The sequence below is a fragment of the Loxodonta africana genome, chromosome 16, assembly GCF_030014295.1.
Source record: "Loxodonta africana isolate mLoxAfr1 chromosome 16, mLoxAfr1.hap2, whole genome shotgun sequence".
Classification (NCBI taxonomy): Eukaryota; Metazoa; Chordata; class Mammalia; order Proboscidea; family Elephantidae; genus Loxodonta; species Loxodonta africana.
Genome location: NC_087357.1, coordinates 34,631,436 through 34,658,601, shown reverse-complemented (window position 1 = coordinate 34,658,601; position 27,166 = coordinate 34,631,436). Strand labels below are relative to the sequence as shown.

General features: G+C 42.1%; 1 protein-coding gene across 1 annotated transcript in view; it reads right to left on the bottom strand.

Moving 5' to 3' along the window:
• Window positions 1-27,166, bottom strand: part of GOT1 (glutamic-oxaloacetic transaminase 1) — a 40,203-nt gene that overhangs the window by 5,953 nt on the left and 7,084 nt on the right. The window contains exons 2-8 of the mRNA XM_003409186.4: window positions 21,331-21,512; window positions 6,737-6,860; window positions 5,656-5,768; window positions 5,304-5,408; window positions 2,980-3,130; window positions 2,726-2,891; window positions 1,823-1,965 (exon numbers count right to left, since the gene is read on the bottom strand). Coding sequence (XP_003409234.2) covers window positions 1,823-1,965; window positions 2,726-2,891; window positions 2,980-3,130; window positions 5,304-5,408; window positions 5,656-5,768; window positions 6,737-6,860; window positions 21,331-21,512 — 984 coding nt within the window. The remainder of the gene's footprint in view (window positions 1-1,822; window positions 1,966-2,725; window positions 2,892-2,979; window positions 3,131-5,303; window positions 5,409-5,655; window positions 5,769-6,736; window positions 6,861-21,330; window positions 21,513-27,166) is intronic.

Genomic DNA, 27,166 nt, shown 5'->3' with positions numbered 1-27,166 from the left:
ATACATTAACCATTTGTACCCCACTAGGGACTCCTAGCCTTATTTTATCCCAAAGTATTTCAAGGGGTCTACAATAAAATTTCTACCAACTTTCTTGTTTACATTTATTTCCTTTGGTTTTTTCTGAGACCATTTCAAACCAGCATCTGATTGCCCTGGTTATAGTATCCCCCAGTGCCTCTGATATTCGGCCTACTACCCAAGCCAGCCGCTCATCCCTCCCTAGAGCTGCTCTGAGCACATTCAGGTAAGTGGCCACGTCGTACCACGTGACCAGTGACTAGGTGCTTGGGAATTAGTTATAAATGAATGAATCCTCTATCATCCAAAGGGACCACTTATAGCTGATATGCCTTACTGATGGTTGACCAAGGAGATTTCCATTCAGCTTTTAATTCCAACTACCAGTCTAAGTTCTTATTTATGAAATGGTGAGATAACTTTGTAACCTCTTTTTAAGGACAATACCTTGAGACTAGGAAAGACCTGTTATGAAGTTAGATCCCTGAATGATCATATATAATATTCACACTTAGGATTAAGGTAAAGCCAAAAGGTACCTGAGCTCTTATGAGAGAACTATAATAAATCAAGCCTCCATTCAAATTCTCATAGAATCCAGACTTCCTGGAGCCACTGAGGCTGGATGACCACCCCCGTCAAAGTACTGCCTGAAGATAATCCTTAAACCTTAAACCAAACTATCCCCTGAAGTCATCTTTAAGTCAAACAATAGTTTAGCTCAATAAGTAAAAAATGTCTGCCTTGAGTATTGTCCTCTTTTAAAGAATTAATCTATATGGGATCAAACTAAGGACAGCAACTTGAGGGGTTGGATGAGAAGCATAGGGGGCAGCGAGTTTATCTTAATGGTGGTGGACTAATTTGGAAAAGGATAGTGAGAATGGCTGCACAACTTGAAGAATATAATCAATGTAGCTGAATTGCACATGTAGAAATTGTTGAACTGGTGTATGTTTTGCTTTGTATTTTAAGAAAGAAAAATTATATAAATAAATAAAGGCTCCAAGTTCCAAATTCTGTTGCTTCCCAGCTGGCTCTGAACCACCTCCAAGCCTACATAAATGAAAATATCTTGGTTAGGGGTCAGCAGGACAGACCACAGCAACGCTATCCTGAGACCTAAGAGGTTCAGAAGATTGGTGGGACATAATGAAATAACCTAACTTGTTCTGGTCCCAAGTAATAGGTAACTGTCATGGACTGAATTCTGTCCCTCCAAAATATGTGTCAACTTGGCTAGGCCATGATTCTAAGTATTGTGTGATTGTTCTCCATTTTGTGATTGTAATTTTATGTTAAAGAGGATTCGGGTGGGATTCTAATACCCTTACCCAGGTCACATCCCTGATCCAATGTGAAGGGTGTTTCCCTGGGGTGTGGCCTGCACCACCTTTTATCTCTCAAGAGATAAAAAGGAAAGGGAAGCAAACAGAGAGGGGGGATCTCATGCCACCAAGAAAGCAGCACCAGGAGCAGAGTGCATCCTTTGGACCCTGGATTCCTGTGTAGAGAAGCTCCTAGTCCAGCGGAAGATTGCTGAGAAGGCCGACAGAGAGAGAAAGCCTTCCCCTGGAGCTGACACCCTGAATTTGGACTTTTAGCCTACTTTACTGTGAAGAAATAAATTTCTCTTTGTTAAAACCATCTACTTGTGGTATTTCTGTTATAGCAGCACTAGATGACTAAGACAGTAACCAATTAGGCAACAGTGAATGGAGGTGCTCTCAGAACACTGACTGAGAAGAGAGCTGGGTGTCTACCTGTACACATGTGTGCTCAAAACGATGGGGCCACTTACGGTTTAACCCAGTGAAACTGAACATCCCAATTTGCTCAGTGATGTGATTCCAGGTTCCAGGGGTCTTGAGGGCTTCTAATCGTGCTCTGAGTTCAGATCTCATTGTCAGAATCCGATTGGCCATTGTCTTCACATTATCTGTCCTGAAGAGTGAATAGCAATGTAAGTAGTGATTCAGACAGGTGAAACTATACACTAAAACGTGGATTTAAATCTGTCACTGATAAAACAGGTGCGGAATCATGACCTGCCTCTTAAGGTCCACAGATGCACGAATGGATGGGTGAGTAGACTAAAGGACAGATTAACCTGTCTAACCTTGTCCCTCTCTGATCCATTCTCCAAGCAGAAGGAAAAAACTATATTCACTGATGGAGTCTAGTGCTAGTCTTGGGTGTACCAGCTGTAATACTATGAATGTTTTAACTCAGGCTTCAATAATGTGCTCATATAGATAGGATAATATATTTTATCAGGCCTAATTAAACAGAAACTGTAGATTTAGCTATCAGGCAAAAATTACTATTTCTAAATAAGATAAAGTATATGTAAATTAGAGAGAAGAATGAGGAGCCCAAAAATTACACTAACTTGAAGTTGGACATTCTATTCCATCAGGAATTCCCTTTCTGTGTGTTCCAACTTTAAGGAGAGTAAAAATGTGTGGTGGGGGGAGTGGGGAAACTACCATTCATCAGGTGCCTCCTTCTATGTTCCAGGAGTTGTATTAGGCACATGTGACATAGGTACCATGCCTATTTGACAGAAATACCTGAGAGTCACAGAGGGTAAAGTAACTTTGTCCCACCTCTGCCAAGATAAAAGGAAAATACCCACTTTAATTTAATGGGACAACTGCTGTTTGGCTTTCCCACCCTTGCTCATCAGGCTGTGAGCCCTTACCATTCCTTAAAGAGCTCAGGGTTGGAAAGGGTACATGCCACGATCCGTGCTCCCTGAGCAGGAGGATTGGACCAAGTAATCCGCACGATCTTCTCCATCTGGGAAAGGACCCGCAGGACGCTATCAGTTTCTTTTCCCACCACAGTCAGATTTCCCACTCGCTCATCTAGAGAGAGGGATGAGAATCAGCCTTGGCTGCAGCAATGGAGGAGAGTGTGGGCGGGGGCAAGGCTGTAACTCAGGAGAACACTCACTGTAGAGCCCGAAGTTCTTGGAGAAGGACTGTGCGCAGAAGAACTCAAAGCCTTCAGACACAAAATGGCGAACAGCCCAGGCATCTCTCTCTAGGTCTCCAGATGCAAAGCCTTGATAGGCTGAGTCAAAGAAGGGGAACAGAAACCGGCGCTGCAAGGAAGGAAAGCAAGTCAGGGCAGGAAATCCTTCTGAAGCCAACCTCAGATACTGACCTTCCTTCCCCAACTGGTACCTGGAAAGAATTTCTAACACTGTCCATCTCTCCAATTTCTCTTCTTTCTGCCCCCAACCACCTCAACAATGTCAGTAAACATTACTTTTTAAAAGTACACTGTCCTAGAGTGTCACAATGCAGCTTTGCCAATTATTCTTATTTCTGAGGTATGGAGGTAACGTCCTACATACGCGGATTCTTCCCCATGAATTCCTGGTGTGATAAGCTTAGTCCAGTACAGGTTTAGTACCCCCAGGGCCTCCTCACAACCTCAGGGCTCCCGTACTGGCTACTGAAGACTGAACAGAGTAGTCTCTATTCTTATCACTCTTATCTCCTCAAAGAGCTCCCTACACTGAGTCTGTTCCTCCTGCTGGGGTCTCTGAGTAACACCATTTCCCTACCCCTAACCATCCAACCCAGAAACCAGAGTGTATGCTTCACTCCTCCCTCTAGAGCTCACCCCCCACACCAATCAAACCCTAAGTCCTAGCCAATCTGTCTCCTGAAAGCCCTGGAATCCATTTGAGTTTCTCTTTTCCCACTGCTACCTACTTCAGGCCCCCATCAGCTCCTGCCTGGATTATTGCAATGGCCTCCGAACTGGTCTCTCAGCCTGTCTAATCTTACCCTCTCTGATCCATTCTCCACTAAGTAGTCAGAGAGACCGTACGACAATGCATATTCCACCATGTCACTCTGTGACGTCAAAGATTTCAGTGGATCCCACTGCCTCAGAATAAAGTCCAGCTCCTCAGCACAGGGTCCAGCCCCTAGTCTTATCACTCACACTCCATCCAACTCCCTCTGAACTCTACACCATAACAAGAATCACTTTCCCTTCCTTCAGTGGGTCCTGAACTCTTGGCTTTGGGCTTTTGACCATAATCTTCTCTCTGCTGGAAATAATCCTTTCCTGACAACATCCCTGACCCCCGCCCCTGTCTATCAATGCCTTAACTCCTCCTCACCCTTCAAGCCTCAAATGGAAACCACTTCTTCGAGAAAGCCTTCCTCTTCCACCACCACCCACACCCCCTCACACACACACACACTCCTCCAAAGTCTAGACTATGTACCCTCATGGTAACCTCATCAACACAGCTGTCTCACAGTACCCTAACTGCCTTAGTACTTGTCTGTCTCCCCAAACAGGTTGTATGCTCTTAGAACGTAGGCACCACATCTGCTTTGTTCACTGTTGTGGTACCTGGAACATAACAGTTCCTCCACAAAACTTCTTTAAACACATTAATGAAGAATACATACACTTTGAACTAGGAATTTCATTCTAAAAAGTTATCCCAAAGGAATAATAAAAAGAAATTTTATTATTATATAATTGTTCATAAGACAAAAAACCTAGATGTCCATCAATTGATTTAACCAGTCCCTAATATGACATATCCTTGCACAGAATATAATACACCTATGAAAAGCGATCCTGCAAAACATTTAGTGACACGTAAAGGCGTTCAAGTGAAAAAACAAAGTACGTTATAAAACAGTATAAACAAAATGGTCCCATCTTTGTAATATATATATAAATACAAGCACGTATACATGGGAGCCCTGGTGGTGCAGTGGTTAGGAGCCTGGATGCTAACCAAAAGGTCGGCATGTTTGAATCCACCATCCACTCCTTGGAAATCCTATGGGGCAATTCTATTCCATCCTGTAGGGTCACTATGAGCCAGAATCAACTCAATAGCAACAGGTTTTGGGTTTTTTTTGTTTTTTTGGTATGCACAGATATACAGGAGCCCAGATGGCACAGTGGTTAAGAGCTCGGCTGCTAAAAAAAGTGTTGATAGTTCGAATCCACCAGCCGCTCCTTAGAAGCCCTCTGGGGTAGTTCTACTCTGTCTTATAGGGGTTTGGTTTGATTTTTGGTATACATATATTTCTGCATACACACACAAAAAGGACTGGCACCCAAAACTAAAAGTGGCTTTCTTTGAGTAATAGGGCTTATAGTTAATATTTATTTTGCTTCTTTGGGCTTTTTCCATTTTCCAAATTCTTCAATCAACAGGTATTGCTTTTAAACATATAAAATACAAATACATACCATTTTTTAAAAGATGCTCTGAAAGGGTGGTTAGTTACCTTCATGACGGAGGCGATCTGCTTCCACTGCTCTGGAGTTGGGTCGGTCCCGGTTGGGTTGTGTGCGCAGGCATGGAGGACAAAGATGGAGAACTCAGGGGCATTCTGAGGAGAAGGATGCTATGTCATCACCTCTGACAGGAGCAGGAATACCGGGAGACAGTCAGCAGCAAACTGGCCAGCAATGAAGAACAAAGGGGCAGCCGTATTCCCTCCTCTGTGCTATTTCAGAAACCACCATCCAATCTGGGGAAAATGTCTCAGACTCTGACTTATCAACTGACCCAAAGACTTTCGACCATTGCTCCTGACATCACAGGATTCTCCTTACTTTTCCTTCTACATCACCCACCTCCAGATCATTCAGGAAACCCTGCAGGTCAAGTCCTCTCTTCTCTGCATCCCAGTAGCGATAGGATCGAATGTCTTTAAATCCAGCAGCAGAAAACACACCATTATGATTCTCTGCAAGCAAAGGGGTAAAACGTTAAGAGCTTTTACTGACACAAGGGGACATAATTGGAAAGGATACAACTCAGCTTCTAAGGCCCTCACAGGCTCAATTTCCATTGTGCAACATCAAGCCTAGGGGTTAAGATTTAGAAGGATGATTGTAACCAAAAACAGGTTTAACCAGTCACATTAATGCCAAACGTACATCCTACTACAGTGGTACTTCCTCATCCAGATTTCATGCCTCCTCCGGGGAGTTTCAACATAAACTAAAATACAGGTCTGCCAACAGTCTAGGGAAAAAACATTCTGAGTCTGAATTTGAGCATAAAGTTTCTTATGTACTGCCATAATCCACCACTCAAGCCATTACCAAATGTCAGTTGTTCTAGGCTATGTTATATTTTCTGTGTAACTGTCATGGATTGAATTATGTCCCCCCAAAACATAAGTTAACTTGGCTAGGCCTTGATTCCCAGTATTGTGTGGCTATCCTCCGTTTTGTGATCTGATGTAATTTCCCTTACTAAAGTCACACCCTTACTCAAGTCACACCCTTGCTTGAGTCACAGAAATGAGCAGAAAGGAAAGGGACCTCATGACCAAGAAAGAAGAGCTAGGCGTGGGGCACGTCCTTTGGGTCTGGGGTTCCTGCACTGAGAATCTCCTAGACCCAGGGGACAACTGATGCCAAGAACATGGAGGTCTCCAAGGAACGCCAGTCCCAAAGATGTTGAAAGGAAAGAAGGACCTTCCCCAGAGCCAACGGAGAGAGAAGGCCTTCGCCCTAGAGCTGGCGCCCTGAATTCAGATTTCTAGCTTCCTAAACTGTGAGAGAATAAATTTCTGTTTGTTAAAGCCATCCACTTGTGGTATTTTTGTTACAGCACCACTAGATAACTAAGACAGCAACCAAGAGTCATGAGAATAACTCTCTCTCGCTTTTCTTTTTCTCCTTTTGCCACGGCTAAAAGACTCACCCCAGGTTGGTGAGGATACATAGACAGGTGTATCTTTGTTGTTTGTTCCATTGTACCATCGAGCTAAGAACTCGGCTCCAATTCGAAGTGCACCTGTTCCCCCCAAAGACTGCACAGCTCCTACCTGAAAGATAAAAAGCAGGATTGAAGGTTGATAATGGCAACGTCAGATAATATTAGAAAAATTAAGGTAGTAATAATGAGCCCTTGCTTTGTACCTGCTTTGGTGCTAAGCCCTTTAAATAATTACTTCATCGATACCTCACAACTACATGAAAAAGATACTATTATTTGCCCATGATTATAAAGAGGAAGCCAAGGCAAAGGGAGATGAAGCACTTGGCCAAAGCCACCAACCAGCTACTGAGTGGAAGGGCCAGGGGTTCAACCCAGAAGTCTGACTCTCAGGAGAACGTCTCAACTGAACACAGAGGTAGGGGACTTAGCCAGGCCACATTAGTGTGTGCTCTGGAAGGCAAGAGTCTCTCCAGCACCATCCCAAGATCAAACTTTCCCTTCAGCAGAAGCCTATAAAACAGTGTTTCTAGCTTGTCATTGAAATCAGTCTGCTGTACTCCTTCTCAACTTTCTAACTCAGGCTTATTGATCCTTAAAATATGTTCTAACAAAACAAAGGTGATATACAAATACTTTCCTCTCCTTAGCTTTCTCTCCTCTTAAAATGATGTCACCCAGGCAATAATAAATATCCTATGCTTTACCAGTTACAAAGTGCTTTCACCTACACTCTGCACTGATCCTCAACACAGCCTGGTAAAGCAAGTTCTACATCCTCAGCTGACACATGAGGAGCTGATTCAGAGAAGTGGTTTGCCCAGGGATACACGGCTGGTGGGTGGCAGGGCTGGGTGTAGCTCCACGTCACCTTCTCTAGATGAAGTCGCTATGCCCTGCTTGTGTTGTCCTGCCTATATAGCTCTGATTTTGCCATTTCAAAATTCAAATTAGTTTCAGCATAATTTTTTTCAGTAGAGAAACACCAGAAATTACATGCTGCCTAATATGCCTAAGGATTTAAAAAGAAAGAAAAAGGTCACATTATAAAGCCTATCTAAATAAAAATAAGGAGGGGCACACCAATTTGACAATAGTGGCAACTCCTGGGGAGGGGTCTACAATGGGCGGTAGTGGTCAAAAGGGACAGGTTGCATTTTTAAAAATGAGAATAGATTCATGTATTATTTGTAAAATTTTTAAATAGTTAAAAAAAAAATCTAGATATCGAGATTGCTGTAAAACAGTCCAGTTTGGGGGGGATGGGGGGTAGACACTACATGATCAACAACATACAGGTTAATTGTTGAAGCTGGGTGCTGGATACATGGGGTTCGTTCATTATTCTGTTTTCTCTACTTTCATACTATTTGAAATTTTCCAAAATAAAAAGGCAAAAAAAAAAAAAAAAACTTCCTAGACAAAGAAGAAAAGCTTCCTAAATCTCTTATTAAAACTGACATAACATTGATGCTAACAGATGATGAAGAAAACAAACTGAAAAAAGGGAGAGCCCTATCTCTTTCATAACTATAAACACTAAGTTCCTAAATAAACGTTAGCGAACAGCATGAATCCAATACCCCTTGATCGAGTGAGATTCATCCCAGGAGTGTACGGTTATTTGATTTCTAAGAAATACATAATTTGTCATACTGTTAGATGGCAGGAGAAAACTTGAATGATCATCACAACAGATGAGAAAAGCTTAGCCATTTCTGATATGATATAAATACTCAGTAAAACAGGAAATGAGAGATACTTTCTGAAAATAGCAACAACAAAGAAATTCATTTAACCCCTAAGTCAGCTTCATGTGAACACTGAATCATTAGCAGAAATCCCACTTAAACCAACAAAGACAACGGTACCGATGACCACCACTTTTATTGACCGCTGCTGTATTTCTATCTGCAGATCTGATGACCTGTGAAAGAGCACTATCTGAAACGCAACACAGAAGCAAAATTGACATTCACAGAGATGCAGAGAAGATTGCAGCTCTATGTTACAGAGAGAGGCTGAGGAGTGCTTAAAGCGGTCAGTGTCTGTTAATTTGGCGCACTAACCTCTCTGTTCTTTACAGTGATCCCCGCCAAGCACTGACCCCTTTCCATGGCTTTGAAAGTTTTGCCCCCACATTGTGACCTGCCTGGATTCTGTATACAAATTGCTACCAACATGAATTAACCAAAACATGCATTTATTTTTTATGGATTTGTCATCCAGCAAAGCTGAACATCAATATCACACATTACTTCACATTTCAGATACCTCAGTCATTCTGGAATACTAATACTTCCAATGCCAATGAGCCACGTTTCCCTTGAACATGGTTTTACGCTATCAGGGAAACATGCCAGGTGCATACAGATACCCGTGAAAACACTCCCAGGCATCATTTTTCCTGTGCTCAACTGTGAGCTCTACTCTTTTCTCTCCCACTCTGGAAAGGAAATTCATTAATTAAAAGAAATGAGAAAGCCAGCTGACTACATAGCAAACGTGTTTGGAAAAGATAAACCCACCTCAAAGAAAACAGTCCTTGGCATTCATGACATATGACACTTGAAATTTCAAATTCCCAAGAAATTACCATTCCCTAAAAACATATCAAACACGGGGTGGCTTCAGTGAAACACAAATTGTCCTAAACTATAGAAGCCATTAACACAAACGAGTTTTTTTGGTGAATTAGTAATGTAGCATTTTGGTCATTCTGTGTACTAGTTTTTGGCAAATTGATCGTGAGGCTAATAAAGTCCTGAATTTGGTGCAGAAGCAAACCGTAAAATCTAAGGTAAGTACCAGCTTCCCAAGGAGCCAGGCAGCTGGAGCTGGTGGCTGAACAGGGATATCCAGAACAAGGGAAATCCCGTAAGACTTGTTGTGCAGCCAGACAAACCAGGCCTCTGTATCTACTACATACGCCAGTTTGCTATTTGTACTCCCAATTTAGCCACATTACCTGAAGAAATTCCTGCTAAACTCTAGAAGGCTGGCCAGAGACTACAATGGGTTGATGTTACAATGACTTACTGTGAGGAGGAGGAGGGCTGACTAGATGCTGCCTTCGGGCAGGGCCATGTCACATTCATCTTAGCGCCCTTATAACAGCTCACATGATATGTGGCACGTGGTACTAAATGAACATGTGTTGAATTAAATGAAGAAAGAAGATGCTCAAAAGATCAGAGCCACAGCAAAAGCCCAACTGTCCTAGAGGCAGCGACCAAAGCAAGAAACTGGAATGGCATTACATGGCGAGGACATTTGGCCCACGAACCCTCCTCCCTCCAAAGGCTCAGTTATTTCAGAAGCTAAAACTTTACAATTCAGGAGGTGAGAAGTGGACATTTTGGTCTGGATCTTAACGTCTGTCTGAAAACGGAAAAGTAGTAAGAGGCAGTGAGTAGTCTAGGAAATAGGTCTTCTCAAAATGGTTGAAGGACCTGGTAATGTTAAATCTTGAGAAGAAAAATCGAAGGGAAGACGTGATTACTGGTTGTTTTCTGGTTCATTCATTCCTTTAGTCATGCCTCTTCTCCTTCAAGTTTTGGCTCACATGTCACTTTCTATTTCTACCTTGACTGCCTTCATTAAAACTGTATCCACCCTCACTCCCACCCCCAGCATTCTTGATATGCCTTCCCCTGCTCTGTTTTTATAGTATTTATCATTTTTTAAATATATGATATCGTTTTCGTATTATGTTTATACTCTGCTTCTCTCTACAGAACTGGAAGCAAGGCAGGGGTTTTTGTGTGTTTTGTTCACAGTTATGTCCCAGCACCTAGCGCAGAGCCTAGCACTAGGAGTGCGCACTCATTTGTTGACTGAACGAGTGAGTAGATTCAAACATTTGAGAATCTTTGAGGGGCCAAGCTAGGAGCTAAATGCTGGATATTTGCAAGGTAAATAAGCAAGCCATGGTCCCTGCCGTGGAGGAAATCGTGGTCCAACAGGAGAGAACAACTTACAAAATTACACATTACAGTAAGCACAGAGAGTCCTGTCATTCCCAGTCTGCAAACAAAGTCTTACGATAACTCAGAGGACACGAACAACTAGCTCTGCCTGAGGCAGCTAAGGGTTCAGCATAGAAGTGACTCATGGGAGCTGAGGAGTTAGAGAAGTCAGGGAGGATGTTCTGGGCAGAGGCTCCAAGTCACGGCAAGGCTTACTGGGTCTAGAAAACAGCAAGGCTCTTAAAATGGCAGGTCGCTAGGGGGCAGGAGGGGGAGTGAGTACAATAACAAGATGAAGGCTGGCTGTAAAATGCACTGTGTGCCAAGCTCAAAGTCCAGATTTTACCCTGTAAGATAATGGGAGGGCAACTAGGGGTGGGGGGAAGGGTAGGTGACATTATTACCTTCATTTGCTAAGGAAGGTCAATTAGGAGACTATTACAAGAATCCAAGTGAGATGATGGGGGGCTGAACTAAGACAGTAGCCTGGGATAGGGAAGGGAAAGAAGCAAGCCTCAGAGCTCCATGGAAACTGGTAGCTAGGGAGATGTAGGTGCCAAGAGAATATTCTACACTATAGATGCCAAGAAAGTAACCTAAATCAGCCCAAAAAAGCCTTCAAATATTTACAGACTACCATGAAAATTTTTTCTATGATCAAGCCCATGAAATGAACTAGACTCTAAGGGAGAGCTATACTTTCAGGTCAAGGCCACAAGCAACAGCTCAAAGTCTTATAGTGTAAGGGATCAAAACAGGGATCAATGAGCAGACGAACAAACATCTGCCCAACAGAGTTAATAACTGCCTAAGAAATGTGTAAGCAATGGAGAAGAAGTCCCTACCGAATCTGTTTTCATTTTGTCAACAACTGAATTCCAACTAATTTATCTACAGCCAGCATCTAGAAGATTAAGTCTCCAGTTGCCAAAGTTCCCTACTTTAAACTTCAGTAAGATTTTCTGAGGGAACACTGATTTGCAGAGCAACTTCCCAATGCCACCTATAATCTCTCTACTGTAACTTTTCCACCTGTATTCCTTCAGTTCCTTGAGGCAAGTAAGTCACAATCTCTCATATTAATCATGACGAAACGCTAATTCAGTTATTTACTTGGCCTAGTCATCAACCTGAATTCCAAGTACCTCCACCCAGAGCCTCCCTGTTTCCTGATACACGTAAGAATGTGCAGCTATACAACCTTTCAACCTTTGTTTTATCCTGCCATTCTGCTTCTCAGGGCATCTGGGTAATATGATACACAAAAGGAAGAAACAGCATGTGAGGAATAAATCAGATGACTCCACGATGCCAAGACTCCCTCAGTGCATTGAAGGCAGTACTGTAGTGCTGCTCATTGATCCCTGTTTTGATCGCTTACACTATAAGACTTGGGGCTGTTGCTTTTGGCCTTGACCTGAGAATACAGCTCTCCCTCTTAGTCTAGTTCATCCCGTGGGTTTGATCATAGAAAAAAATTACATTTAAGTCTTCATGGCAATCTGTAAATATTTTAAGGCTTTTTCTGGCTGATTTAGGTTACTTTCTTGGCATCTACAGTGTAGGACATTCTCTTGGCATCTACATCTCCCAGGCAGCACTATAACACTGGCCCAGGGGAGCAGTAAGAGCAACTGGGTTAAACTGCACAAGACCTCGTTAGACCATTGCACAAATCACAGGTCTTCCCCTTGCCACCCATCCAGTCAAGTTTATCTTCTTCAAACAGTTCTTACCAGGTAACTTCCCTCCTCAAACCTTTAGTGGCTTTCACTGTCCTATCTGCCAAAATCTCAGTCTCCCTGATCTATCCAACATATTCCTCGGCTCAAATCAGGCAGACTTTTTCACAGCCTAGACCTCCTTACCCTACCTCTGTCTTTTTACTCCTACTACTCGAGAAATACCCGTCTTTTTTCTCTCCTCCACACCTTGTAATTCTCAACCCTGGCTGAACTTTAGAATTAGCTAGGGAGCTTTTCAAAATATGCCCATACCAGGGCTCCCCATCCTCCAAGATTCTGATTTAAGGGGTCTGGAAAGGGGTCCAAGCGTCACTATGTTTTAAAAAGATCCTCAGATGATTCTAATGTGCAGACAGAGTTGATAACCAGTGGCCTGGCCCCGTTCACCCATTTTCCAAGAGTCAGCCCAAGTCCCATCCCTGGCCCTCACTGGTCTCCCTCTCCTCTGAATTCTTACGACATTGACAATCTGAATCATACAACTTCCTATCACATACAACCTAGCTGTTTGTGTCTGCTTTCAAATGTGTCATTCTTCCATGTGTCTCTAGTTATAAATGGAATATGTTCCAAGAGGCTCTTGAATGAGGGGCAGTAAGATCAAGGCTAGAAGAATTAAAGAATATTAGAATTGGTAAGGACTTCAGAAAGGAGCTAGACTAGAGGCTCTTGAACTTCTGAAAATCTGATAAAAGTCATGAACTTTCTCCCCAGAAATAAGCACATACCCACAAAATTCTACATATAATTTCAGGGTGTTCAGAGACTCCTTAAATGATGCAAATGCTCCTATGGTATCAGGAACCTCAAACTAGAATTTTTCTAATACGTAGATGTAGGGATCAGAGGATAAATGACTTGCCTGTGGCCAAAAGTAGCGGCAGAGCTGTGTCCAGAACCCTGGTCTCTTGATCATTCCAGTCAATTCCTTTTGCTTAGCACCTCTACTGACTGCTTCAGCAACAGCTCTGATGATCTACGAGGCAAAGCTGGACAATCGAAGGAGCCATGCTTTGCATATGGTCGTATTATCTGCTCTATCAGGTTCTTGAAGTCACATGGCTTAAACGATTATTCACTGATCATTCTAAAGACATAATTAATACTTAATACTTTAAAACAAATTGAGAGAGTCGGAGCCAAGATGGCGGAATAGACAGACTCTTCCCTTGAGCCCTCTTTACAACAAAGACCTGAAAAAACAAGTGAAACGAGTATATTTGTGACAAGCTGGGCGCCCTGAGCATCAAAGGCAAGCTTAGACAATGAACTGAGGGACAGGGGAAGGAAGAGACCATTCAGAAGTGGAGAGGAGTTACTGAACCTGAATCGCGGGAAGCCCTCAGGCACTATTCCCGGAGCGGCAGCGGTGGGCTGGTCCTAGCATTCAGCGGCAGTTTCCTCAGGGAGAAGCAGCCAGCCACACAGCCCACTCACACCTCCAGAACCTGAGCAGAAGGGCGCTCTCGGCAAAAGCTAAGTACTTGCGTATATTTTACAGTGCCCCACCCCCATGCCAGCTTCAGCGGCTGAATCCCTGGGCCTGAGATAGACCCTGGTGAGCACCTGGAGCCGTCCTCCCGGCCTTGGGGAAGGAAAAAATTTCCAACTGGGGGAAAAGATAATTTGCTAGCTCCATTAACTGGGGGAGCTCAGGACAGAAGCGGCTCCCGTCCAGGCATAAACCATCCATGAACCTTGAGCACCTTTCCCTTCTGCATGGACCTGTGTGGGCCTATTTCAGGAGAATAGGCCCTTGTTGGCAAACTCTAACCATTTCAGTGGTGCGGCGGAGAGGTGGGTGTTTGACATTTGACATTGCATTGCCTACTAAACAAGGTCCTCACCTACCCACAACAGGGACCTAAGGACTGGTGGCTCTACTTGGGTTGCCCAGCCACCCGCGACAGCGGTCCAGGGATAACTGGTACCTCCCAGTCCTTACAACAAAAGCTTTGCATGCCCGTGGTCCCTCTGCAGAGCCCACCCACCAGCACGGTCCAGGGAACAGAGACGCATTTTCTTCAGAGACACTTAGGGGTCGGTTCTCAGCCCCCTGCCTTGTTCAGAGCGTGACCCCCTCCTGCAATCAGATATGGATATATACGCCAATCACCCCTACCCCTCTAAGACTGTAGGACAAAGCCTGTACCACACACTTGATATCAGCTACCTGGAAACCTGAGCTGAATTCATACAAGAAAACTGAATGGACTCTAGTCTGATATACCTGATAACAGCTCTAGCCAGCTGGGGACAGGATACCAGAGCTCCAAAGGCAAAAATAATCAAGCTGCCTCCCTCAAGCAACCCATAGGGGTATACCAAAACAAAACAAAGCAAGCAGCTACAACACAGTAAGCAAGCATAAACTAATACAATAACTTATAGATGGCTAAGAGACAACAGTCAATATCAAGTCACATAAGGAAACAGGCCATGATCACCTCAACAGGCTCTCAGAACAAAGAATCCAGGGATCTTCTAGAAGAAAGTGCATTCCTGGAATTACCAGATGCAGAATACAAAAGTTTAATATACAGAACCCTTCAAGACATCAGGAAGGAAATGAGGCAATATGCAGAACAAGCCAAGGAACACACAGATAAAGCAACTGAAGAAATCAGAAAGATTACTCAGGAACATAATGAAAAGTTTAATAAGCTGGAAAAATCCATAGACGGGCAGCAATCAGAAATTCAGAAGACTATCAATAAAATTACAGAATTAGATAACTCAACAGAAAGTCAGAGGAGCAGAATCGAGCAAGTAGAAGCTAGAATTTCTGAACTCGAAGATAAATCACTTGGCACTAATATATTTGAAGAAAAATTGGATAAAAGAATTTAAAAAAATGAAGAAACCTTAAGAATCATGTGGGACTCTATCAAGAGAAATAACCTACGAGTGATTGGAGTACCAGAACAGGGAGGGATAACAGACAATACAGAGAAAATTGTTGAGGATTTGTTGGCACAAAACTTCCCTGATATTGTGAAAGATGAGAAGATAGCTATCCAAGATGCTCATCAAACTCCACATAAGGTAGATGTTAAAAGAATGTCACCAAGACATGTTATAATCAAGCTTGCCAAAACCAAAGATAAAGAGACAATTATAAGAGCAGGGAGGGATAAAAGAAAAGTCACCTAAAAGGGAGAGCCAATAAGAATAAACTTGGACTACTCGGCAGAAACCATGCAGGCAAGAAGGCAACGGGATGACATATTTAAAAAATTGAAGGAAAAAAATTGCCTGCCAAGAATCATATATCCACGAAAACTGTCTCTTAAATATCAAGGTGAAATTAAGACATTTTCAGATAAACACAAGTTGAGGGAATTTGTAAAAACCAAACCAAAACTACAAGAAATACTAAAGGGAGTTCTTTGGTTAGGAAATCAATAATATCAGGTATCGATCCAAGACTAGAACACTGGGCAGAGCAACCAGAAGTCAACCCAGACAGGGAAATCCAAAAAAAAGAAAAAGCCCAACACAGGGTAACAACGATGTTATTATATAAAAGAAGACAACGTTAAAATAATAAAGAGGGACTAAGAAATGTAATCATACACCCTCCACATAGAGAGGAAGATACGTCGATACAAAGAAATAAAACTTAGTTATAAATTTAGAAAAATAGGGGTAAATAATAAGGTAACCACAAAGGAGACAAACTATCCTACTCAACAAAATAAAATACAAGGGAAAAATACAGACTCAGCAGAAACAAAATCAACAACAATAAATATGAGGAAAGGACAATATATAAAGAAAATCTACTCAGCACGTAAAATCAAGTGGGAAAAAGAAGCTGTCAACACACAAAAAAGACATCAAAGTGATAGCACTAAATTCATACCTGTTCATAATTACCCTGAATGTAAATGGACTAAATGCACCAATAAAGAAACAGAGAGTGGCAGAATGGATTAAAAAACAAGATCTGTCTATATGCTGCCTACAAGAGACACACCTTAGACTTAGAGACACAAACAAGCTAAAACTCAAAGGATGGAAAAGAATATATCAAGCAAGCAACAATCAAAAAAGAGCAGGAGTGGCAATATTAATTTCTGACAAAATAGACTTTAAAGTTAAATGCATCAGAAAGGATAAGGAAAGACACTATATAATGATGAAAGGGACAATACACCAAGAAGATACAACCATATTAAATATTTATGTACCCAATGACAGGGCTGCAAGACACATAAAACAAACTCTATCAGCATTGAAAAGTGAGATAGACAGCTCCACAATAATAGTAGGAGACTTCAACACACCACTTTCGGTGAAGGACAGAACATTCAGAAAGAAGCTCAATAAAGACACGGAAGATCTAAATGCCACAGTCAACCAACTTGACCTCGTTGACATATACAGAACACTCCACCCAACAGCAACCAACTATACTTTCTTTTCTAGTGCACACGGAACATTCTCTAGAATAGACCACATATTAGGTCATAAAGCAAGCCTTAGCACAATCCAAAACATTGAAATATTACAAAGCATCTTCTCTAACCATGAAGGCCATAAAAGTGGAAATCAATAACAGGAAAATCAGGGAAAAGAAATCAAACACTTGGAAGCTGAACAATACCCTGCTCAAAAAAGACTGGATTATAGAAGACATTAAGGATGGAATAAAGAGAATCATAGAATCCAGTAAGAATGAAAACACTTCCTATCAGAACATTTGGGACACAGCAAAAGTGGTGCTCAAAGGCCAATTTATATCAATAAATGCACACATCCAAGAAGAAAGGGCCAAAATCAAAGAACTGTCACCACAACTTGAACAAATAGAAAGAGGGCAACAAAAGAAACCCACAAGCACCAGAAGAAAAAAAATAATAAAAATTAGAGCTGAACTAAATGAAATAGAAAACAGAAAAACAATTGAAAGAATTAACAAGACCAAAAGCTGGTTTTTTTAAAAACTCAACAAAATTGATAAACCATTGGCCAAACTGACAAAAGAAAAGCAGGAGAGGAAGCAAATAACCCAAGTAAGAAATGAGATGGGCGATATCACAACAGACCCAACTGAAATTAAAAGAATCATATCACATTACTATGAAAAACTATACTCAAACAAATCTGAAAACCTAGAAGAAATGGATGAATTCCTAGAAAAACACTACCTACCTAAACTAACACAAACAGAGGTAGAACAACTAAATAAAAAAAAAAGATTGAAAAGGTAATCAAAAAACTCCCAACAAAAAAAAGCCCTGGTCCAGATGGCTTCACTGCAGAGTTCCACCAAACTTTCAGAGAAGAGTTAACACCACTACTACTAAAGGTATTTCAGAGCATAGAAAAGGATGGAATACTACCAAACTCATTCTATGAAGCCACCATATCCCTGATACCAAAACCAGGTAAAGACACCACAAGAAAAGAAAATTATAGACCTATATCCCTCATGAATCTAGATGCAAAAATCCTCAACAAAATTCTAGCCAATAGAATTCAACAACATATGAAAAAAATAATTCACCATAACCAAGTGGGATTCATACCAGGTATGCAGGGATGGTTCAACATTAGAAAAACAATTAATGTAATCCACCACATAAATAAAACAAAAGACAAGAATCAAATGATCTTATCAATTGATGCGGAAAAGGCATTTGACAAAGTTCAACACTCGTTCATGATAAAAACTCTCAGCAAAATAGCAATAGAAGGAAAATTTCTCAACATAATAAAGGGCATTTATACAAAGCCAACAGCCAACATCACCCTAAATGGAGAGAGCCCGAAAACATTCCCATTGAGATCGGGAACCAGTCAAGGATGCCCTTTTTCACCACTCTTATTCAACATTGTGCTGGAAGTCCTAGCTAAAGCAATTAGGCTAGATAAAGAAATAAAGGGCTTGCAGATTGGCAAGGAAGAAGTAAAAGTATCTCTATTTGCAAATGACATAATCTTATACACAGAAAACCCTAAGGAATCCTCCAGAGAACTACTGAAACTAATAGAAGAGTTCAGCAGCATATCGGGATACAAGATAAACATACAAAAATCAGTTGGATTCCTCTACACCAACAAAAAGAACATTGAAGAGGAAATCACCAAATCAATGCCATTTACAGTAGCCCCGAAGAAGATAAATACTTAGGAATAAATTTTACCAGAGATGTAAAAGACTTATACAAAGAAAACTACAGTACACTTTTGCAAGAAACCAAAAGAGACTTACATAAGTGGAAGAACATACCTTGCTCATGGACAGGAAGACTTAACATTGTAAAAATGTCTACTCTACCAAAAGCGATCTATACATTTAATGCAGTTCCGATCCAAATCCCAACGACATTCTTTAATGAGATGGAGAAACAAATCACCTATTTCATATGGAAGGGAAAGAGGCCCCAGATAAATAAGGCATTACTGAAAAAGACGAACAAAGTAGGAGGCCTTACTTTACCTGATTTTAGAACCTATTATACTGCCACAGTAGTCAAAACAGCCTGGTACTAGTACAACAACAGATACATGGACCAATGGAACAGAATTGAGAATGCAGACATAAATCCATCCATATATGAGCAGTTGATATTTGACAAAGGCCCCAAAACAATTAAATGGGGAAAAGACAGTCTTTTTAACAAATGGTGCTGGCATAACTGGATATCCATCTGCAAAAAAATGAAGCAAGACCCATACCTCACTCCATGCACAGAAACTAACTCAAAATGGATCAAAGACCTAAATATAAAATCTAAAACAATAAAGATCATGGAAGAAAAAATAGGGACAACGTTAGGAGCCCTAATACACGGCATAAATAGTATAGAAAACATTATAAAGAATGTAGAAGAAAAACTAGATAACTGGGAGCTCCCAAACATCAAACACTTATGCTTATCCAAAGACTTCACCAAAAGAGTAAAAAGACTACCTACAGACTGGGAAAAAGTTTTTAGCTATGACATATCTGATCGGCACCTGATCTCCAAAATCTACATGATACTGCAAAAATTCAACTGCATGACAAATAACCCAATTAAAAAATGGACAAAAGATATGAATAGACACTTCACTAAAGAAGACATTCAGGTAGCTAACAGATGTATGAGGAAATGTTCACAATCATTAGCCATTAGAGAAATGCAGATCAAAACTACAATGAGATTTCATCTCACTCCAAGGCTGGCATTAATCCAAAAAACACAAAATAATAAATGTTGGAGAGGCTGTGGAGAGACTGGAGCACTTGTACACTGCTGGTGGGAATGTCAAATGGTATAACCACTTTGGAAATCGATTTGGCGCTTCCTTAAAAAGTTAGAACTACCATACAATTCAGCAATCCCACTCCTTGGAATATATCCTAGAGAAATAAGAACCTTTACATGAACAGATATGTGCACACCCATGTTTACTGCGGAAACCCTGGTGGCATAATGGTTAAGTGCTACGGCTGCTAACCAAATAGTCGGCAGTTTGAATCCGCCAGGCTCTCCTTGGAAACTCTATGGGGCAGTTCTACTCTGTCCTATAGGGTCGCTATGAGTCAGAATTGACTCGACAGCACTGGGTCTGGATTATGTTTATTGCGGCACTGTTTACAATAGCAAAAACATGGAAGCAACCAAGGTGCCCATCAATGGATGAATGGATAAATAAATTATGGTATATTCACCCAATGGAATACTATGCATTGATAAAGAACAGTGACGAATCTGTGAAACATTTCATAACATGGAGGAACCTGGAAGGCATTATGCTGAGTGAAATTAGTCGGCTGCAAAAGGACACGTATGAGACCACTATTATAAGAACTTGAGAAATAGTTTAAACTGAGAAGAAAACATTCTTTTGCGGTTAAGAGAGAGGGGAGGGAGGGAGGGTGGGAGAGGGGTTTTCACTAATTTAGGTGAAGGGAAAAACAGCACACAATACAGGGGAGGTCAGCACAATTGGACTAAACCAAAAGCAAAGAAGTTTCCTGAATAAACTGAATGCTTTGAAGGCCAGCATAGCAGGGGCAGGGGTCTGGGGACCATGGTTTCAGGGGACATCGAGGTCAATTGGCATAATAAAATCTATTAACAAAACATTCTGCATCCCACTTTGAAGAGTGGTGTCTGGGGTCTTAAACACTAGCAAGCAGCCATCTAAGATGCATCAATTGGTCTCAACCCACCTGGATCAAAGGAGAATGAAGAACACCAAGGACACAAGGTGGTTACGAGCCCAAGAGACAGAAACAGCCACATGAACCAGCGACTACATCATCCTGAGACCAGAAGAACTAGATGGTGCCCAGCTACAACCAATGACTGCCCTGACAGGGAACACAACGGAGAACCCCTGAGGGAGCAGGAGAGCAGTGGGATGCAGACCCCAAATTCTCATAAGACCAGACTTAATGGTCTGATTGAGACCGGAAGGACCTTGGTGGTTTTAGCCCCCAGACCTTCTGTTGCCCAAGGACAGGAAACATTCCCGAAGCCAACTCTTCAGACATGGATTGGACTGGACAATGGGTTGGAGAGGGATGCTGGTGAGCAGTGAGCTTCTTGCATCAGGTGGACACTTGAGACTATGTTGGCATCTCCTGTCTGAAGGGGAGATGAGAGGGTGGAGGGGGTTAGAAGCTGGCGAAAAGGACACGAAAAGAGAAGAGTGGAGGGAGAGAGCGGGCTGTCTCATTAGGGGGAGAATAACTGGGAGTATGTAGCAAGGTGTCTATGGGTTTTTGTGTGAGAGACTGACTTGATTTGTACGCTTTCACTTAAAGCACAATAAAAATTATTTAAAAAAAAAAAAATTTGAATCTTCAGCCTCTTTTTACTTTCACAGTTTCTAAACTGAAAATACATCCTCACTCAGAACTCACCCGCTTATCCATGAGAGCTGGGCTGTCATCCCCAAGGGCAAGCCGGGAAGCACAGGTCCGGAACTCTGCTAGGCCCAGGATCGGCAGATATTCATGGTTCAGGCTGTTGTCGTTAGCAATCTTCTGCTGCACCTTCCTCACTACCGGCAGAACCCAGGGCTGACAATCATCTGTGCGATATGCTGGAACATGGAAGAGAGTTATATAATGGAGGAGTCTTAGGCTTCATTCAAGTTACAGTTTACAACTGTGAACAGGGACAATTCCATCACCTTCCAATCAGAACAAGGAAGGAAATTAAAGTTCATTCACTTACTGAATGCCTACTTTGGGCCAGGTATTGGGCTAGATGCTGATCAAACAGGCACAAACATGGCTCCTATCCTTATGGAACTTATAGCTCTTAAATGTAAGTGACCTCTAAAAAGGAAAGTAAATACTGAAATAAAACTGGGACATCACAGAGCCTGGTTAAGAGTATGCATGTGAAAGCACCCTGCTGTGTCAGTATTACTAGCACACTGAGGTCTCTATAGTTATTGGCCCAACAATTTTCTTCCTTCTGCATCCCCAGTGAGTTTCCCCTACAGCCCCTCCCCACCAAGTCCCCTTCCCAATCTTTCAATGAAATCGGCGCTCACACACTCACAACAAAGAAATCCGTTCTTCTGGGGAAAAGCGCAGACAACAGACATCTGTAAAAACTGGTCACCTTCAGCAAGGAGCAGTACAAAAACTCTCCTTCTACTTTCCTGTGACTGAGCAGTTCAGATTCCATCTGATACAGTCACTCAAAGCTTAATCAACATGAAAATCTGTGTAAACTGCCTCCTTCCACCTCTCATTCAAATTATTAAATCAAGACAGTTCAGGATGCAAGTACTTCTTAGTACAGAGGCTTCTCGGCTGGGATTCAGGATTCAGGTACAGCACAGAGGATTAGGACACGTTTCTATGAGAAGAATCAAGCTCCCACACAGCTCCCTCCGGGGGCTCTCCTATTCTGGATTAAATCAGAGCTGCACATCTCAACTCCACCAGGAAGTGAGATCTTCACAGCATCAAGCTCAGAATGTATCCTCCGTGGAAACAATCCTGTTACCATTCATCTCCCCAAGAGATTTCCAAAAAAGGGGTAGGTGCTATTTCAGATGGACTCTGCGCCTTCAAACAAAACAGAGAGGTACAGATGGGTGGAAGGAGGCCCACCTCCTCCCCTTGGCCTACAAGAGCAGTAAATAGGACCAATCATTGGCAAATACGCAGTGACTGAAGATTCTGAGAGCTGGTTACACAATCAACCACCCAAGGACTCACACATCTTGTCCTCTCTCTGTATTCTGCATCAGCTGATGTTTATAGTTTTGACTGTTTATCCCACTTCATTTGTGTTACAGATTGAATTGTGTCCCCCAAAAATGTGCGTCAACTTGGCTAGGCCATGATTCCCCTTATTGTTTGGTTGTCCTCCATTTTGCAATCTGATGCAATTTTCCTATCTGTTGTAAATCCTAATCTCTATCTTGATTAGGGTGGGACACAACACCCTTACTCAAGTCACAGCCCTGATCCATGTAAGGGGAGTTTCCCTGGGTGTGGCCTGCATCCCCCTTTACCTTTTAGGAGATAAAAGGAGAGAAAAGCAAGCAGAGAGATAGGGACCTCATTACAACCAAACAAAAATAGCCAGGAGTGGAGCACATCCTTTGGACCTGGGGTCCCTGCACTGAGAAACTCCTACACCCAAGGGAAGGTTGATGGCAAGAACCTTTCCCCAGAGCTGACAGAGAGAGAAAGCCTTCCCCTGGAGCTGGTGCCCTGAATTTGGACTTTTAGCCTCCTAAACTATGAAAGAATAAATTTGTGTTTGTTAAAGCCATCCACTTGTGGTATTTCTGTTACAGTGGCACTAAATAAGTAAGACAGAATTTGGTAACAGGACAGTGGGGTGCTGCTCTAATAAACCAAAACCAAAGCCAGTGCCATCAAGTCGATTCTGACTCCTAGCGACCCTATAGGACAGAGTAGAACTGCCCCATAGAGTTTCCAAGAAGCACCTGGCAGATTCGAACTGCCAACCCTTTGATTAGCAGCTGTAACACTTAACTACTACACCACCAGGGTTTCTGCTGCTCTAATAGATGCCTAAAACATGGAAGTGGTTTTAAAACTGTGAATGGGTAGAGGCTAGAAGAGTTTTACAATGTGTAACAGTAAAAGCCTAGATTGTCTTGAAGGGATTATTGGTGGAATTATGGACACCAAAGACAATTCTGGGGAGGGCTCAGAAGGAAGTGAGGAGAGCTGTAACACTGCAGACGGCAAGAAGCAACATCAGAGAAACTGCTTCAACAGAACCAGGAGACTGGCACAAGACAATGCGAGAGAGCTGAATGGAAAGAGAGAGCTGAATGCCTTCGCAGGAGGCTTCCTGGTGGAGTGGGATGTCTCCGTGCACTTACCAGTGGAGCTGGGCTTGCCAATTCATAGAGCAAGAGGGCTGAGTACCTTCTGGCAGAGGCTTACTAGCAGAAAGGGGTGCCTCCAGGCACTTACTAGTAGAGCCAAAGAGCTTTGGAACACTTGCCCAAGCAGGGCACACACTGGGCTGGCCCAAGAGGCACAAGAGTACAAGAGACCAAGGAACCAGGAAGCAGAAGCTGCAGACACAAGGAGCACAGGAAGCAGAGCTGCCTTAGTCTCAAAAGGTAGGGCTAGAACCTCTTGATTTAAGACTTTTGTAAGGATATGATGAAGTGAATGTGTTTTACATGTGGCAAGGACATGAACTTTGCGGAGTCAAAGGGTGAAATGTTATGGATTGAATTGTGTCCTCCAAAACTGTCAATTTGACTAGGCCATGATTCCCAGTACTGTGTGGTTGTCCTCCATTTTGTGATCTGATGTAATTTTCCTATGTGTTGTAAATCCTAACCTCTATCAAAAGGGTGGAACCATGGCCTCCTAGGTTTCATGGAGTCAGATCTTCACCCACTCGGTTCCAGAGTTTGAGGCTGCCTTTCACTAGTGCCAGCAAGATGGGGCCAAATCTGCTGCCCAAAGCTGACAAGGCAAGGCTGCCATGCGAAAGCAGCAAAAGAACAGGGCCTGCCAGGGCTGAGGGGGTGGAGTTGCCACTCAGATGGACTAGGAGAATAGGGTAGCCCAAAGCCAAGGGAGCAGAGTTGCCATTCCAGTGGGCCTGGAAGGCAGAGCTGAAACACAGGGCCAAGAGGCCTCCACCCAGAATCCAGAGAGTGTGGCCAACACCCAGAATCTGGAAGGCAAGGCCATTGCCTAAACAGTCTCAGAGAACAGAGAATTATTTTCAAGATTTTAGAGCTAATGTAATGTGTTCTGCTGACTTACTTAGTGCCTGTTATCTCTTCTTTCCCTCCAATTTCTACCACTTGTAATGGAAATGCCTACCTCTGTACCTGTTCCACCGTCATACTCTGGAAGCAGATAATTTGTGTTTTAGATTTCACAGATGAAGAATTTTGCTCCAGGATGGAATTTGTACTTGGAGTTGATTTAAGACTTTTTTAAGGATATGATGAAGTGAATGTTTTACATGTGGCAAGGACATGAACTTTGCGGGGTCAAAGGGTGAAATGTTATGGATTGAATTGTGTCCCCAAAAAGGACTGTCAATTTGACTAGGCCATGATTCCCAGTACTGTGTGGTTGTCCTTCATTTTGTGATCTGATGTAATTTTCCTATGTGTTGTAAATCCTAACCTCTATCTGTGGTTAATAAGGTAAGATTAGGTTATGTTAAAGAGGATTAGGGTGGGATGCAATACCCTTACTCAGGCCACAGCCCTGATCCCATGTAAGGAGTGTCTCCTTGGGGTGTGGCCTGCATCACCTTTTATTGCACAAGCCATAAAAGGAGACAGAAGCAAGCAGATAGGGACCTCCTTACCACCAAGAAAGAAGAGCCAGGAGTGGAGCACATCCTTTGGACCTGGGGTCCCTGTGCTGAGAAACTCCTAGACCCAGGGGAAGATTGATGACAAGGACCTTCCCCCAACACCAACAGAGACAGAAAGCCTTCCCCTGGAGCTGGCACCCTGAATTTAGACTTCTAGCCTCTTAAACTGTGACAGAATAAATTTCTATTTGTTAAAGTCATCCACTTGTGGTATTTCTGTCATAGCAGAAATAGATAACTAAGACAATTTGCATCACATTATTGATTAAATATATTTTATAATATTTAATTGTGCTTACAGCAAATTCCTATATACTCTTCTATACTAAAGGTATTTATAGGCCATCTTGAGTTATCCTGAGACTGATTTTTTTCCCTAGACTACTAACAAAAAGGTTAACAGTTCAAGCTCACCCAGTGGTGCCTAAGAAGATAGGCCTGGCAATCTGCATACAGAATTTTCAACATGCTTTTTTCCACTTAAATATGTATTATGAATATCTTTCACCATCAATAGCTATTCTTCTAATAGGTAACATATTCATGTCTCCACTCCATCCTTATCTTCCATCTACCTAGTTCCAAATCCTCTCCCTCCGTAAGTAACTATTCTTAGTTTCTTGTATATCCTTCCAGAATTTCTCTATGCACACACAATATAAACTTGTCTGAGTCATCTAGTACTGCTCTAACAGAAATACCACAAGCAGAGGGCTTTAACAAAGAGAAGTTTATTCTCTCATAGTCCAGTAGGCTAGAAGTCCAAATTCAGGACGCCGGCTCCAGCGCAAGGCTTTCTCTCTCTGTTGGCTCTGCAGGGAAGTCCATGTCATCAATCTTCCCTTGGTCTGGGAGTATCTCAGCACAGGAACCTCAGGTCCAAAGGACACGGTCTGCTCCAGGTGCTGCTTTCTTGATGGTATGACTTCCCCAGTCTCTCTGCTCGCTTCTCTCTTTTATAACTCATAAGAGATTGGCTTAAGACATATCTAAACTTGTAGACCTCATTAATATAACTGCCGCTAATACATCTTATTACATCATAGTGATGGGATCTACAACACATAGGGAAATCACATCAGATGATAAAACGGTAGACAACCATATAATCACACAAGGGAATCATGACCTAGCCAAGTTGAAGGATATTTTGGGGGGACACAATTCAACCAATGACACCATTTATTCCCCTTTTTATACAAAAGGTAGTATATAGCATACTACACACTGTTTTGTTCCTTGCTTTTTCCATGTAACTTGCAGATCTTTTTATACCTGTGTATAATGTCCTTGTTCTTTTTTATAGCTGTATAACTGATGAATGTGCCATAATTTATTTTGCCAGTCTCTTGTTGATGGACATTTGAGTTGTTTCCAATTTTTGGCTATTACAAAATAATACTTCAGTGAACAACTGTGTACATATGTCATCTCACATGTATGCAAATATATCTGTAAAATGCAGAGCTGAAAATGGAATGAGTGGGTTAAGAGCCGTACGTATTTGTAGTGTTGACAGATATTTCCAAATTGTCCTCCATAGGAATTATACCAACTTACATTCCTACCAGCGATGTATAAGAGTGCCTATTTCCCCACAGCCTCATCCGCTGAATTAATTTTTGCCAACATGAGAGTGAAATGGTATCTCAGGATAGTTTTAATTTGTATGTCTCTTATTATGAATGCAATGGGGCATTTTTCATATATCTGTCCATTGCTGTCGATTCAATTCCGACTCACAGCAACCCTACAGGACAGAGTAGAACTGCCCCATACAGTCTCCAAGGAGCACCTGGTGGATTCGAACTGCCGATCTTTTGGTTAGCAGCTGTAGCTCTTAACCACTACGCCACCAGGGTTTCCATATATATGAACCATTTATATCATCATCCTGTG